Here is a 15,440-nt window from a genome sequence, read left to right as displayed (position 1 = left end):
CTGTGTACGTTTTCTGCACAAATGGTGGAAAGTAATAAAATAAACATCGGGGGCGGGGGTCCCGCCTACTCGCATCTCCGTAGCTGTTTGCAACAAAGGCCGGAAAAGGACGAAACCTCGGCGTGGAAGGGCAGCGGGTTAGAAATGCGCCCTCGCGGGGGCGGGCGCCCCTCCCAGGAGCACCACGCCACCTGGGCGTAAGACCCCGACGTCCCGCCGCGGAGAGATGGCCCTGTCCCCCCACGGTCAGTCGCCGGTGCCACAGAAACCACAGCGAACGTCCCGGAGGAGGACTGCGCCCGCCCTCGCCCTCCGGAACCGCCCTCCCGGGGGTGGGAGCCGCGCAGGCAGAACCGCACAGCGCGGGCGAAGGGGACCCGCCGCTCCTCGCAGGGGCCACCAGCCACGTAAAAGAAGAGGCAAAGGAAGACAAAAGAAAATCTGAGGCCAACATGGGAGCGAGTCAAGGTCATCTCAGAAAGCGTAACCAATTTCAAGTCCACTAGTTTATTCACTAAAGAAGGAAACAAGACAGAGACGGTCCTCAAAGTGAAGTCCCAAGAAGGACACACCATGCGGCTCCGGTGATCGGTCACTGCAGAGTGTGTCCTGAGCGTTCTCCGCTGTGCGTCCCCCGCCCCCGGCCGCGACGAGAGGGGTTGGCACTAGGAAGCAGCATCGTTTTAACCCCCAGAGAAGCCAACACACCGCGTGTAGCTGAGGGAGGCCGCGGGCCCCAACCCCGCCAGGTGCCCCTACAGGTGCCCCCCGGCCGTGCCCACTTGCCCAAATCGCTTCCGTGAGCTCCAGGGCGCAGGGGCCCCTCCCGGGCGGGCGGACTCGCGGACACGCACACTCGCGCGCGCACGCGCGCACCGCTGCCGCGCGCGCGCTTCCCATTGGCGGGAGGCGGAGGGCGGGGCCGAGCGGACCCAAAACAAACAACCTGCTGCCGCGCCGCCGCGTGGCCCCCGCCTGGTGCGCGCCTGCTCCGGAGCTGCGGCCACCTGGGCCACCTCGCTCCCCACCCCTCTCGGTTTGCGCCCAGGCCCCGCCCCCGCGGGGCGCCGCGGGGTTATATTGGGCCGGGCCGAAGGTGGAGGCGAGACGGAGCTGCGGCTGGCCGGCGTGGAGATGCTGCTCCGGAGACCGGGGGCGGAAAGGCGGTTGCGGGCGCCACGGCCTCGGGGACTCTGCTCCGTGGGCGCTAGAGCCTGAAGGCCGGACCCTCCCTCCCGGCGTGGGTGGCACGCACAGCAGCCGGCACCGTCTCGACCCGCGAGGACGCCTGCCCGGGACCGGGGACTTGCAGAGAAGAAACCCCGTCTCGGGAACGGAAAGCAGATGTGCACGCTTCCTCCTCCAACAGGAACTCCAAGCCCCGCGCGCTCGGGCACCCGAGGCTGGAACCGCGGCCCTACACGCCTCCCCCGAAGTCTCCACTCCTCGAACTGAAGGCAACAGGCTCCCCCCCCAACTGCTTCCTCTCCGCCCCTCTCGGTTCACCCAATAAGCAAAACCCCTCCAAAGAAAAATTCCAGTGGAAGGGGACTGCTGTCCGGAAAGCGACTGTCTCTCCAAGAGGAAGGTGAGCTCCGGGAGAGAGAGGCCAGGACCCCGGCCCAGGATCGCCACCCCGCCCCCGGCGCCCGCTGCCCAGGACCAAGCGGAGGAAAAGGGTACGCGCCGGGCGGGGACGGGCGCGGGCATGAAGCTGGAGGTGTTCGGGCCCCGCGAGGGCCTCCGGGACAAGCCGGGGAGTGACCTGGAGGGGGCGGGCGGCCGCGAGGCGCCGTCTCCGCTGTCGGCCGCGGGCGACGACTCCCTGGGTTCGGACGGGGACTGCGCGGCCAACAGCCCGGCGGCGGGCGGCGGCGCCGTGGCGCTGGCGGGCGGCGGCGAGCGGAGCGCGGGCGGAGGGCCGGGCGCGGCGGCGGCGGCGGGGGGCGCGGGCGGCGGCGCGGGCGCGCGCGGCAAGCCGTACACGCGGCGGCCCAAGCCCCCGTACTCGTACATCGCGCTCATCGCCATGGCCATCCGCGACTCGGCTGGCGGGCGCCTGACGCTGGCTGAGATCAACGAGTACCTCATGGGCAAGTTCCCGTTCTTCCGCGGCAGCTACACCGGCTGGCGCAACTCCGTGCGTCACAACCTCTCGCTCAACGACTGCTTCGTCAAGGTGCTGCGCGACCCTTCGCGGCCCTGGGGCAAGGACAACTACTGGATGCTTAACCCCAGCAGCGAGTACACCTTCGCCGACGGGGTCTTCCGCCGCCGCCGCAAGCGCCTCAGCCACCGGGCGACGGCCCCGGGCCCCGGGCCGCCGGACGCCGCGCCTCCGCCGCCCGCGCCCGCCGCCCCGGCGCCGGCCACGCCCCGCGCGCGCTCGCCCGCTCGGCCCGAGGGGCGTGCCAGTCCGGCGGGCAGGTTCTCCGGCCCCTTCGCCATCGACAGCATCCTCAGCAAGCCCTTCCGCAGCCGCCGCTCCGGGGACGCGGGCCCCGGGACGCGCCCGCCGTGGGGCGCGGCGCCCTGCCCGCTGCCGCCCGCCTATCCCGCGCTGCTTCCGGGCGCGCCCGCCGCGGCCCTGCTGCCACTCGGGGCGTTCGGCGCGGCCGAGCCGCCGCGGCTGGGCGCGCGCGGGGCCGAGGCGCCGCCCCTCCTGCTCGCGCCCCTGGCGGCCCCGGCCCCGGCCCCCGCCAAGCCGCTCCGGGGCCCGGCCGCCTGCGCGCACCTGTACTGCCCTGTGCGGCTGCCCCACGACCTGCACGTGGCCTCGGCCCGCCCGCCGGGCCCGCACCTGCCCGGCCCGCCCGAGACGCTCCTGGCCTGAGCGCGACGGAGCCGGCCGGGAACGCGGGCTCGGGAAGGGTGGGGGTGAGCTTTCCACCCAGAGAACGGAGACCGTCAAAGAAAACATCTCCACCAAATGTGCCTTAGAGCTAACGCCTTCCGACGCCAGTGTCCGACGCGGTCCCGGACATTTCCCTTCGTCCTTTATAACTAACGTCACAGCGGAGCAAAGCAGCGCTTCACAACGGTCTCGTTTCTTGACCAAGCCTGTCCCTGTCCCCTCCACGGAGACTTCTCCCTTCCTAGTGTCCAGGCTCCGCCTTGTTCCTCCTGTTTTCGTTGCACCGTCCAGTGATTTGTCCCTTAAAAAGCAAAACAAAAACAAAAAAGCACGTCAGGGAACCATTCCATGGGATACATGATAACGACTACTGCGGGGGTAGCGCCCCGCTCCTTGCAAGCGTGTGGCTTCTACAGGTGTGGCTGAGGGCGGGAGGGGCCAGAGGAGTTCCAGCCGTGCCTCTGCTCTTGACCCACGTCTCACTGTGCCAAAAATGAAAAATATATATATTGTTGGGATTTGTAGTTAAATTATTTATATATTTTTGAAACCCAAATTGAAAATGTTGCAGGCAACGGTTACGGCTTTATTCGCGGTTGGGTTCTCTCATAACTGTGGTCTCCTTGGGCCAAACGGTTTCTTCCAAGGACAAGTTAACATTGTGCATGTGGGGTGCCAGGACCACTGCCACGTGAAAGCAAGTGTGATTTTTATTTTTAATATTATTTTATTTGTGTCTGTGTACATGTTCATGTATGAATGTTATGAAAGCCAGGCATAGTGCTTATTTTTTAATAAAACTCACAATCGACTTCGGCATTTTGTGGTGATGGGTTGGAGATGGAGAGCTTTTTACACCCTACCCGCCGCCCCCCACCTCCAAATGGGTTCGGGTTTGACTCTTAAGAAACTCCCTGTGGAGTACCAAATATTTTCCTGAATAATTCAGTGAAGGTAGAGGCTGCAGGTTTCCTTACCTGACAAATTGCTGTACAATTCTCCGGGGTGGAACGTCCATCAGTGGGATTTCTTAAACATCAAACCAGTAACCTCTCTAAGAATTCACTTAATAGTTACTAGAGCAAGATAAGGTGTGGGCCCCTCTTCCCCAAGAATCCTTTAGTAGACAAGTTCAGCTATTAACAGCCTTAGCATCGAGCAGACATTGTCAGGTACAGTGGTTCTTCTCATCATCTGCTCAAAAAGCTGGAAACCATCTTGGCAAGGGACTTGTTAACACACTGAAGACTTCTTCAGGGCAGTTTTAAGAGCAATTCGAAAGTCTGTTTTTTTGTCAAAACAAAACCACCTTTTTAGGCATGCCCAGTCCACCCGGGTGTGAACCCATCAGTAGTAATTTGTCACTCTCTCCTTTTGTAGGAGGATAAGGTTTGTAGAGGTGGGGCTGCCAGGCCTATTTCAGTTGTGATCTGAGGAGAGAGGCAACCTCCGATGGGGCAGAGATGATTACCCATATTAAAAACGAAAGGTTTCCATCAGCAGAAGTACCAGAAAGCAGTGTGCACATCGGTTTCTCAAATTCAAAGGCAATAGAGCGCTAACAATTCATGGATTGCAGTCTTCGAAAAGTAATACAAAGACGGAAAAAGTCAGAGGCTGTAAGTGCCGGCCCCATTGTTGTTCCTGCCTCCGGGCAGATGTCGTCTTATCCAAGACAAGAGGATGATTTGGGGTCTACGTATGGTGAAGTGGGGAAAGAAAGTGGAGTTCATTTCAGGATGCTGTGTTTTGGCAGGAATGGGAGGGGAAAAAAGCCGATCCCTAAGTCTAGTTAACAAGAAACAAGTCTTGACCGATCTGGTTATATCTACTTAGTAGTCATGAAGAGGGATAATAACAGGGTTGAATTATGACAAAAAGCACCCATTTAAGCAGAGATTTGCACCCACACGACCAATAATTAGAAAATAAAACTGAAGCGGGGGCCGGGGGGAGCGGAGCGGTGGTCCAGGCTCAGCGGGTTGAAATGGCGGGGATCCATTCGCTCAGTTCTTTGCGCTCCTGACGCCACACCCAACGCCTGGGGAGCCCCCGCCCCCATCACTGACTCCCGCGGACTGACCCTCCCCTCCGACTCTGCCCCCTCCAGAGGCCAGTTGCCGCCTACCTCCACGTCGGGTTTGTAACCCCACTGGTTTCATTTCTAAATCGACACACCGGGAAAGTTCTGCGAATGGACAGAAACAGCAACGTAAAAAAGGATGTTTTCTCAATCACAGTTCTCCCCTCCCCTCAGAGGGCCTTCCTTCCTAATGAACACTCCGGACTTTAGGTGAGTGAGGGGTCCCCTTCGCCGTGTCACCAGGGACCACCAGGTTTTTTAGAGAAAGGCCAGGGTCACGGGACCTTTGCGCCCCGGTCCGGCGCCACGACCACTGCCGAGCTCCAGCTCCCACGACCGAGCGGCCATCATTCGCGGTGGACCCAGGCGGGAGGCGACGGAGGGTCGGGGTCCCGCCGCTGCTCCGCAGCCCCAGCCCTGGGAGCTTCGGCCTCCTTGCGGCAGGTCCCCTGAGAGACCCGGCCGAGGTCCACCCTTCCTGCATCCGCCCAGAAAATCCGGTTCCTCCTCCGAGCTCTGGTGGGCAAAGGGCAGGGCCTGCCCCTCTCCCAGCGCCTGCCCATTCCCCTCCCCCTTCCCCGCCCAGGGCCCTCCCCCGGCCCCAGCCCCTCCCCTCCCCCTTCCCCGCCCAGGACCCTCCCCCGGCCCCAGCCCACCCCACCCCCTCCCCTCTCCTCCAGCCCATCCCCTTCCCCCAGCCCACCCCATCCCCTAACCTGCCTCACCCCTCTCCCCAGCCTCCAGACCCAGGGGCCAAGGCCCACCTGTGCAAACACCAGGCTGCCGCGGGCAGCTGACCCTAGGCCGAGTAGGGGGCTCGGGACCGCGGGGTGAGGGCGGGTCTGTTTGGTTTGGGCAACGCCCTTTGATACCTGGGAGTCTGGGCCGTCGGCCAGGGTGCCCTGGGTCAGTTTTCAAAGAGCCCCCCAGCCCCCGGGTGCTTTGCAGTCCCCTTTCCTGACCCCCGATCCCCGGAAGGTGGTGGCCTGAGAGAGAGACGCACGCACACGCCCCTTCCTGGAGCCTCGGCCTGCAGGGCCCAGACATGCCCCAGTGCCCAGCCAGGCCCCAAGCGACCAGGAGCCGGTCTGCGGCCTTTGGGGGCTGAGAACCTGAGCAGCAAACCGCGTCCTGAGAGGGAGGAGTCGTCTCCCAAATACGGGAAGCAGGGCCCTGGCCCTGGCGGTGGCCCCGGCCCTGCCACCCCTGCAGGGACTTGGCCACCCCTGGAGACGGCCACTCCAGGCCCTGGGCTCCCGGCTCACAGCCTCACGCGGGCTCCCTCCAGCTTCTCGGTCCCACGTGGAGTGTGCAGAAAAGAAGAGAAACAGAGAGAGTCTCCCCCTGGCAGGGGAGAGCGGTCTCATGGTGCTGGGGGGTGCTCCGCAGGCCGGCGGCGGGCAGCAGCCTAAGGAGAGTCCTCAGGCCACCCTGTTCCACTGCCACACAGAGTCACAGACGTGGCTTTCCTTTCTCGGGGAATGGTGTTCACACACAAGTACACAGATGACTCATTGACTCTCGGATAGACCCTAATGTTACAGGCGAGGAAACGGGGTCCAGCGAGTAGCTTAAACACTCCTTCCTGACAGACCCAACTGGAAACCAAGATCCAACTCCAGTTCAGAATTCTCTCCACCATAACACAATTATCCGCGTAATTCAGACCAAAACATACTGTGGCCCTAACTTAGTTGAACTCTTCAGGTGATCGTCTCGGTTCACTTTTACTAAACGGTAGGCAAGCTTCCCAAACTGGAAAATGGTTGCCTTCGTTACTGAGAGTTGTACCCTCACCTCACACAACTGTCCCCTCCTCGGCCTGGGAGGCCAGGCGCGGGGGTCACGGACCCTCAAGCGTCAGTTAAGCGGTGCTCCTGGCGCCCTTTGTCACTCTGCAGAGCGCCAGCCCCATCCCTACGAGGGGGGCAGCCAGCATTCTGTGCTGAGAGGGTCTCAGGGCCCCTCCACGGGCCCTGGTCTCTGGTGCCACAAGCGGTGGGCGCTCTCCCCACACACCTTTCCTACTTTCCCCAAACAACAAAAACGGCCCCTTCCCCACTCTGGAAAGAAGGAACTTCTTACAATAACCGGCCTTGCAATTTTACCTTCTAAAGAAAATGCCAGCGCAGTGGACTCACATGGCTCACAACTTTCCTAGGTGGTAAGGGGCTTCGTTGGCGTCACACATATAAAGGTATCTCTCCTCTGTTTTACTGTCTTTTTAATTCTTTACATCATAATAGCTAAGCTTTGCCTGGGTTATAGAAATTAGACCCCAGAGAGTCCAGTAAATATTTCCCGCTTTCTAAAACCACCATAGTTCTCTCTTAAGTAACAGACTTTATAGTTCTCTAATGAAACCATTAAATTTTGTCATGCTTTAACAACATAATTTGTTAATTCTTAATGCTGTCAACAAATGGCCCTAATAAGCATCTTCTAATTTCGTGATCAGAACCATAGAACTGTAACTGCCCCCGATTCCAGGTCCTCTTTCAAATTCGCAGAGGCTCCGACGTCACACGGTGCTGGTGCGTGGACCTCTCTGCTCGGCGTTCAGACGGATGGGCGACTAGGAGCAAATGCTGTTCCTGTCATTCGCCAGCTCACACACAGGCCTTACACCCTCCTTCCTGGTGAACTACAGCCCAACATAAATATTAACATAATACCACACTTCCCTTACCACTCCTGGACCCTCTTTGCCGCTATTTTCAGGAAAAGTTTAACTTAGAAGATTCGCCATAACTGATCCTTTCTGTCACATCTGTTTGGAGCCCAAAATAACATATGTATTCAACAGCCTTGAAGTGGATTTGTTGTTTCTGATCGCCAAGTTCTAACTGTCAAGGGAAAAGGTGGAAAAGTTTGGCAACCTGTGGCTGGCTAGGCTCACTGCAGTTAGATATCTGGTAACGCTCAAAACCACAGAAGTGGTCCAGTCAAGGGAGAGCTCAGAGTGGGAACTCGAAGACAAGCCGGAACTCTGGCCAGGTCTCTGGAAGCTGGGCGACCTTAGGGGAGGGGCCCCCCGCCAGCCTCAGCGGGACAAGAGGATTGGGCCAGCACCTCTCTCAGCTCATGGGATGTCACAGATGTCATGCTGACAGGTGCTTCTCCTTTCCCTTAAACTCAATCAACTTGGGAGCAAATGTGTGTTTCAGGGACAAGCTTCCTTAGAGCATTATTCAACATAATTAAAGTTCTCATAGACACAGCAAAACATATTGGAGACCACCAGGGCTCAGCAGACATTTATAGCTTGTCATTCTAGTGCATGATAACATGTAGCTCCAATAAACATTTGCCCCAGTGTGTTCTCAACAACTTAAATTTTGCCCAGAATCCCAGCTTTCAGAATTAGGTGTAAAACACCAACATGCTTATTTCACAGACAGGAAACGAAGGCTTCGAGAGGCTGGGCTATTTTACTGAGGTTTCGCGATAAGCAAGGCATCCAGGGCGGGTTCCCGCTCCAGCGACAGCTCCAGGCCCGTGCTCAGACCCCGGGATGAGGGGATCAGACCAGCCCTTCGTTTGTTTATTGAGGAACAAAGTCCAAATATGCCAACGGCGCTTCTCTGGGTAGCAGAGTCGATACAACCCGAACACGCACTAGCACCCAGGACTCGGGGCTGGAAACGGACGTGTGTCTGTGTGTGCACACGTGGAGCACGGAGATACTAATACTAAATACTGAAATCAGGTCAATGTGGGCCGTCAGAAGGAGGGCAAACTTGGAAACTAGAGAAAAGTCCTGGAAATACCAACTCCTACAGTAACAGGTATTATTTAATAAAGTGAACTGCAGACACATCCTCAGGCCCGGGGTAAGAGGAGTGACAAGGGCCACATGACGCCTGCAGGGACCAGCCCTCTTTCATGGGGAGCAAACATCTGTTCTGCCCCCTGAGTTCCTGAGGCCCTGCTCACACGGTGGGCTGCTCTGCGGGTCCTGGCCTGGGGCCGGACAGCGGCCTCTCTCCCCAGGGCTCTGGACCTGGGGCAGCGGGACTCAAGCTCAAACGGTGGGGGGCTGACTTGTCCCTGGGACCCCAGGGAAGAGGTCCGCCAGGCTCAGCTGTGGGAGCCCCGGCTCCTCTCCTTCTGGGGAAGATCCTCCCAAACGGCCCTGCTTCAGTCACACCTGTTCGTCCACGTTTCTGTCATCAGCGCCCTCAGCGCCACCCTGCGGGGTCAGCCCAGGCGCGATGCCAGCCAGGCCTTTGCTGTGTGAACTTCCTCCCCCTGCTGGCCCTCGGAGGACACCCACAGTGCCCACGGGAGGATGTGGGGACGAGGAAGCTGGGCTGCGGGCAGCGGGGGTCAGGCCGGCAGTGCAGGCAGCGGCTCTGTCCCCCGCCCCCCGGGGGACGACAGCAAGTACAGGGGGCCTCGCGCAAAGGAAGAAGCTTCCCTCCGGACGAGGCCACATGCGTGGCACTGAAACAGGCAAAAGGGACAGAAATCACATCCTTGCCAGGGGCTGAGATGGGGGCTCTCAGGGGGACAAGGGGACTTGTGGGTGATGGAAACAGTCTTCATCTTGATGGCGAGAGTGGTTTCAGGACCGTATACGTTGACCCAAACTCAGGACTGTGCACCGAAATGCATGTGCTGCCGTTTGTAGATTAACTCCAATCACCTGCATCTGACAGACACCCTCCTATGGAGAATGAGCGCTAAGACACACTGTACTGCCCAAACCAGGATGTTTCCCACTCTCCGCTGAGGCTGAAGGAAGTAAAGCTTTACTCACGGAAGTCTGGCTATAACTGGAGGTCGGCAGGGGAGTATTTTCGAAGGAAAGGTAAGCGTCCCGATGCCTCTGAAATCATGCGCAGGGGTCAGCTGCCCCCTCCTCACTCTTGCCTGGCAGGCAGCCCCTGGCCCTGGCCCCCATGGCACTCCACACAGGAAGTGTCTCCGGACCACCCAACAAACCGGACCCCCCAGCATGCTCCACGTGTTCCTCCTACATTCAGAAGCACTGTTCCCTCTGGCTGACCAGTTGGCCGAGGACAGACCAAGGGACCGAGCGCCCAAGAGGAAGAGAAGCAGCCTTGCTATGGTCCCACCTGACGCCCAGATTAGTTCCCAGAGCAGCTCTGCGGGCTGCTGCCGGTCTAGGGCCTGCATCAGGGTCCAGCACCCCTGCAAGGAAAGGTCACCGAAAGAGGGGCCCCAGATGGAGTCACCAGGACCAGGTGACACAGCCCCAGCCTGTCCACCACGCTCAGACCCAGCGGCAAAGAGATCCCTGATCCCTGACCCTGGCCTGCACCCTGCTTCTGTACCCACAAGTGTCGGGGTTCCGGGAAGTTGAGCAAACAGGACATCGTTGACCCCGACAGCAGTTACACAAGTCAGCGCTCTGAACCAAGATAACACGTTTATTAGCTGAACTCTTTTGACTAATAGCCTCTGGGGACATTTATAAACGCAACGAAAGGCCGCATCATCGTGTCGCGCAGAATGACGAGGCTCCTTCCGGATTCGGGCTGAAGCAAGTCCTCGGGCCGTGCAGTGCATCTGCCCGGATTCGGGAAAGGTGAGCGCTGGGCCCCCGTCCCCTCGTGCATCCTCCACCTCTGCTTCCTACAACGTCGGCAGGAGCTGTCTGCCAACTTGGATCCAGTAAAGACAAATCTGAGCCCAAATTTCTAGTTCGTAACCCGAGAATGACTTGTGACAGAAGAAAGGTGTCTGGTGGCCCCAGGCACCCCTTCAAGCCACGCCCTTCCGCCGTCAGAGGGCCTTGGGAACAGCTCGCCCAGTGGCGCTTTCTTGTCGAATCGCACGAGATTAAAACCAGCCCATTTTTTAGTCACAGTTGATTCCACAGCATCAGCCCACATCTGGGCCAGCAGTGGCTGCTTGCAGAGTGCTTCGCAAAGGGACCCACAGGGCCCTGCTGGGGACGTGTCCCCCACTCCCCTCTGCCCACCCTGTCCCCCTGCTGTCTCAAATGTCTCGAGTCACTCTGTCAAGTTATATAGTGGACACGGGGCATAAATTCTCCAAAAGGAGAAAAGAGAAAACAGGCACAGGGAGACCAAGGCAATCATGTTCCATCGCAAACACGACTCCCGTCCTCGTGCTGTAACTACAGGGCCTGTGTACAGGCTTGCTGGCCTCTGAGGACTGACTGTCCACATACAAACGCACCCGTCCACAGACCAACACCAATGGCAGAGTCTTCAGGAAACATTCCTGCTGCCAAGCTTAAGCTTTTGCCTGCCGTACGTCACTAGTGGAGACATTAGGTATGAAGGAAACACCTCTGGTGACCAGCAGTGAGTCCAGGGGACCGGCAGAGAGTACAGTCCATACAGTGAAGATGTTCTGCTGCCCACAGGCCACGGGCAGCTTTCCCTCCTAGGGGTCCCTTTTCCTTTGTCCAAGGATGTGAGTCATACATTCAAATGCATTGTTCAAGTGCGCTGGAATAGATCTGCTTTTGAATTCCTTCGACTCTGAGTATCCAAGTTAGGAAGCAAATGCAGGACTTAGCAAAGCCCACAGCCCACATTTAGCATCAGGTTCCGGGGAGACGGGAGTGACGGGGCACCGCGGGGCATGAGGACGCTGCCCGCCCCTCCAGCCTGGCTCTCGGTCCGGACGCTGCTCCCAGGCCCGGCTCCCTGACGCCTGCCTGCACGTCCCCTCCTGGCCCTTGTGGAGAATGAAGCCGTGTTGCTGGCGCTGAGCGCGCCCGTAGCAGGGGCAGGCTCTGGCCCTGAAGCAGAAGCTGCCTGAAGGATGCATACACGGGGTCACGTAACCACACACAGCTGCCCGCCAGACCCGGGGACAGAGCCATTCGGAGAGACCCCCTCCGCACACGTCCCACATATGCTGTCTGCTGCTGCCGCCCCAGCGCACTGGAGAATTGTGGACTCCTCCAGCAAAGCTCGCGTTGTCCTCCTGGATGGAGGCCCAGGCGGTACCCGATCTGGGCTCAGTGGGGACACCTCCCTGCTTGCGCCAGAAGGATGACAAGCCCGTGTCACTCCTTCTACTAAGAGAAATTCACTAAGACTCCGCACGTCCTCCCTGGGGAGGTGGACACTCCCGGGCAGCGGGGGAGTCTCTAAGATGCAGGACAAGAGGCCGGTGCGAGTGTGTAGTTGTTCCTCCTTTAACACAAATAAAGGGGTGCTATTCACGTCACAGTCATAATAATTCCATGTGTCAAGTACGACTTTTGCCCAATGGCACTAAAGTGTTTTGAGGAAAGTACTCTTTTCTAATGTGCTCAAAGGCACCATCTGAGCATGGCCCTGAGTGCATGGGGCAGACTCTGTAGGTGACTGAGTTTGGCTCCCTGTAGGGCATCCCAGTGTCTGAAGTGCGGGAAGGACAGGGGCTGGAGGTGGGATGGGGCACTGTGCAAACGTGGACAGTGTCTACCACCGAGGACATGACGACGTCATCCAGGGCAGTGTGTAGCGGGCTTCGGCGGAAATCAGTTGACAGAAATACACAAAAACAGAAAATTAAGGTTATGTCCAAAATGGGGGTGAGTGGTGTGAGCAGAGGGGAGGGTGGGGATCCAGGATGCGAGACACACGGGGGGCTCGAGGGAAGGAGCCGCAAGAGGCGGGGGGAGGACAGAGCGAATCACGAAGCCTGGAAGAGCCACGTTTGCGGGGCGCAGGGGCGCAGGGGCCACCGGCAGCAGGGCTGTCACGGATGGTGGGACTGATGGCTGCAGAGTGGCGCTGGGGACCGTCACCTCGGGCGCCAGGCCCAGACGCGGGCCGTCGTGGTGGGTCCTGGTCCAGCCCTTCCTCAGCCGGAAGGCCTGCCCCCAGGGCTCCCTGTGGACCCTCTTGGTAGAGTTGGAACACTGGCCAGGGTCAGGGGTGGGCGCTCTTTGGGCCCTTTGAGGAAAGACTTCCTCGGTAAATGGCAGAAGGGACGGAGGGGGAGAGTGTGGTTGACCCTGATCCTTAAGGTGACGTGGGATTACCCTACCCCTGGAAAGGGTCCTGCCTCTCCCGGGGCCCTGTCTCGTCTGCAGGGGGAGGGACAGTAAGAAATCACGGGAAGAACACAGAGCTTGGGGTCACGTGGTCCTGCAGGTCCCAACTCTGCATCGGGGGCTGTGTGATCTCAGTCAGCCGAGCCTCTGAACCTGCGTCCGTAGAGCGGGCATCACAGAACAGGTCCTGTAGGGCTCACGGGGCAGCGGGATGAAGTGAGAGCACACACTCGCATCTACGCGTGGAGCACGGAAACACAAGTGGTGATCGCTACTAACAGTAGTGATACACCTTAGTCCTTAATGATGGCATCATATCCTCATCGATCACCTTACAATTATTATACAAATTACACAGTTTACCACAAGGCAGGCGCTTGGTGGGGGTGGGGGAAGGGTTCTTCTGTACCCTTCAGCTAGATTGCCTGGAACTTAATCTACAGGATTATATGATTTATGTTGCAAGTCAGAGTTTGTAGGTCTTTGCCAACAGGCATATCACGTCACTCGTGCCAAGAAATAGAAATCGCTGATGCTACTGACTGTGCAATTAACTTACCTGGTCTTTAAAGAAAAAATATCCCACCTACTTATGAGCTATGGGAGGAGCACTGAAAACCTGGGCCAGAATGTGACCTCTAGAACTTTCCATAAGGAGTTTCATCTGTTCAACCAGGAAAACTCACTGTGGAGATACTGTTAAAACGAGAGTAACAAATGAATTGGATACTCCTTCTCTCTTTCTTGAGCAGAGCTGAACCAACAAACGGTAAACAGAATTCATCTGCTCAGCTCTTCTTTCAGCCCAGTGGTCGTGTTTGTTGTTCCTGCTGTTTCGTGAAAACGGGGCCTCTTAGCTCTGTGGTTTATGCACGTAAGTGATTCTGTCATTTTAAATTGGTGTTTTTCTCTTCGCACCAGAAGCCTGTTTTCCATTTTTCTCTCAATCTTCCTGTTGCATTTACTCCTTGAGGCCTCCTTCAAAATACAGCCCAGGGTCCCCCCCGACTGGGAAAAGGGCCGAATCTTTGATCCAAGAAGGGAAGGAGGCAAGTTCCTGCCTGGATCCTCCAAAAGCCTGTCTGAATCCTTTTATTTCCAAAGGAGCAGAAAGCCCTGCCCTGGCAGCGCGTCAGTAGAGCCAATAGGCTGAGGAACAAGAGCCCAACAGAGCCTCCTCCAGCCGCATCCCCGTCTCACCGCACACGCCAGCACACGGATCTGAAGTAGCAAAGACGCACGTGCGGAAGCAAACCCTTGGCAGTGCAAGAGGACAGCAAGGAGAGGTTAAGTCTTCTCTACATAGGCAGGGCTCATGTGAGCCTGGTGGAAACCCTAAATGCTCTCCAGGAAAAGCAGATAAATTGTATTCTATAAATATTGCAAACTGCTGTGTGCTTAAATAATAGGCAAGCAGGGCATGTATTTGTGACTTAGTTGACAAATAAAGGCTAATGATAAATAAAAGCTTTTATAGATCAATTTTTAAAACTACTAAACACCTAATGGAAATGAACAGTAGTAAAGACCAGCATGTTTCCATCCAATAAAGGCAAATACTCCATAAGCACTCTTCATAATACAAATGCAAATTTAAGAAAATAATGACTTGCCCTTTTTTGCCTATTGGCAAAGACTTATAAGTTTGCCCTTTCTGACGGTGACGACCTCCCCCGAGAACATGCCTCTCACAAAGGATCTCCTTCGTCCGTCTCCAGAAGAGAAGAGGAAACACAAGGAGAAGCGCCTGGTGCAGAGCCCCAGGTCCTACTTCAGGGATGTGAAATGCCCAGGATGCTACAATCACCACTGTCTCTAGCCATGCACACAGACAGCAGTTTTGTGTGTTGGCTGCTCTACCGTCCTCTGCCAGCCTACAGGAGGAAAAGCAAGGCTTACAGAACGGTGCTCTTTCAGACGGAAGCAGCACTAAAAGCCCCTGGAATCCAGATGAATCGGAAACCATCCCAATAAACACATTTTGGATTAAAAAAAAAAAGCCATAAGTTTGATAGACTGTGAATTTGGTGAAGTTCTGAGGAAATTGGCTGTTCATACAACGTTAACGGGGCTGTAAATTGGCGCAAACTTTTTGCAGGGCAATTGGGCGACGCCCACTAAAATGTAAAATGCACATAACCTTTGACCCAGCAATTCCACTGCTAGGAATTTATCACAAGGGCACACTCTCTCGACTGTGCACAAGTGCACGTGTAAGAGTGTGTAGGGCGGCACCGTTTGTCATCCCCCAAAACCGGGGAAAACTTTTATATACCATCTATGGATCAAGTTTCAATTAGCTGGGTTACAGCCTCACAGTGGACCGCTCAGCAATTAGGACGTCAGTGTCATGGAAGGATGTGTGTTTTGCATTCTGACAGAGGCCCCATTCTCAGCACAGAGCTCTGCACGTGTCTCCACCCGCAAAAGTGCTGGTCCGGGAAATGTTCAGAAAGATTGTACCAAATGCTTACATTGCACAGTCACCTCTGGGTGGCTGCTGGGGCCGCAGG

General features: G+C 57.3%; 1 protein-coding gene and 1 pseudogene across 1 annotated transcript; both read left to right on the top strand.

Moving 5' to 3' along the window:
• Positions 1-961: 961 nt before the first annotated feature.
• FOXQ1 (forkhead box Q1) lies at positions 962-3,665 on the top strand. The gene has a single exon (XM_060163833.1). It carries the CDS (start codon positions 1,709-1,711, stop codon positions 2,831-2,833), a length of 1,125 nt encoding a protein of 374 aa, XP_060019816.1. The 5' UTR covers positions 962-1,708; the 3' UTR covers positions 2,834-3,665.
• Positions 3,666-14,602: 10,937 nt separating this feature from the next.
• On the top strand, positions 14,603-14,882 carry LOC132528270 (small ribosomal subunit protein eS27-like; annotated as a pseudogene).
• The last annotated feature ends 558 nt before the right edge of the window (positions 14,883-15,440 follow it).

Source organism: Lagenorhynchus albirostris, chromosome 10 (genome assembly GCF_949774975.1).
Source record: "Lagenorhynchus albirostris chromosome 10, mLagAlb1.1, whole genome shotgun sequence".
Taxonomy (NCBI): Eukaryota; Metazoa; Chordata; class Mammalia; order Artiodactyla; family Delphinidae; genus Lagenorhynchus; species Lagenorhynchus albirostris.
The sequence above is the reverse complement of the archived record's forward strand: the minus strand, read 5'-3'. Positions and strand labels throughout refer to the sequence as shown.

Excerpts from the sequence above, each read along its gene's own strand:
- FOXQ1 (XM_060163833.1), top strand. The coding sequence starts at position 1,709 with ATGAAGCTGGAGGTGTTCGGGCCCCGCGAGGGCCTCCGGGACAAGCCG.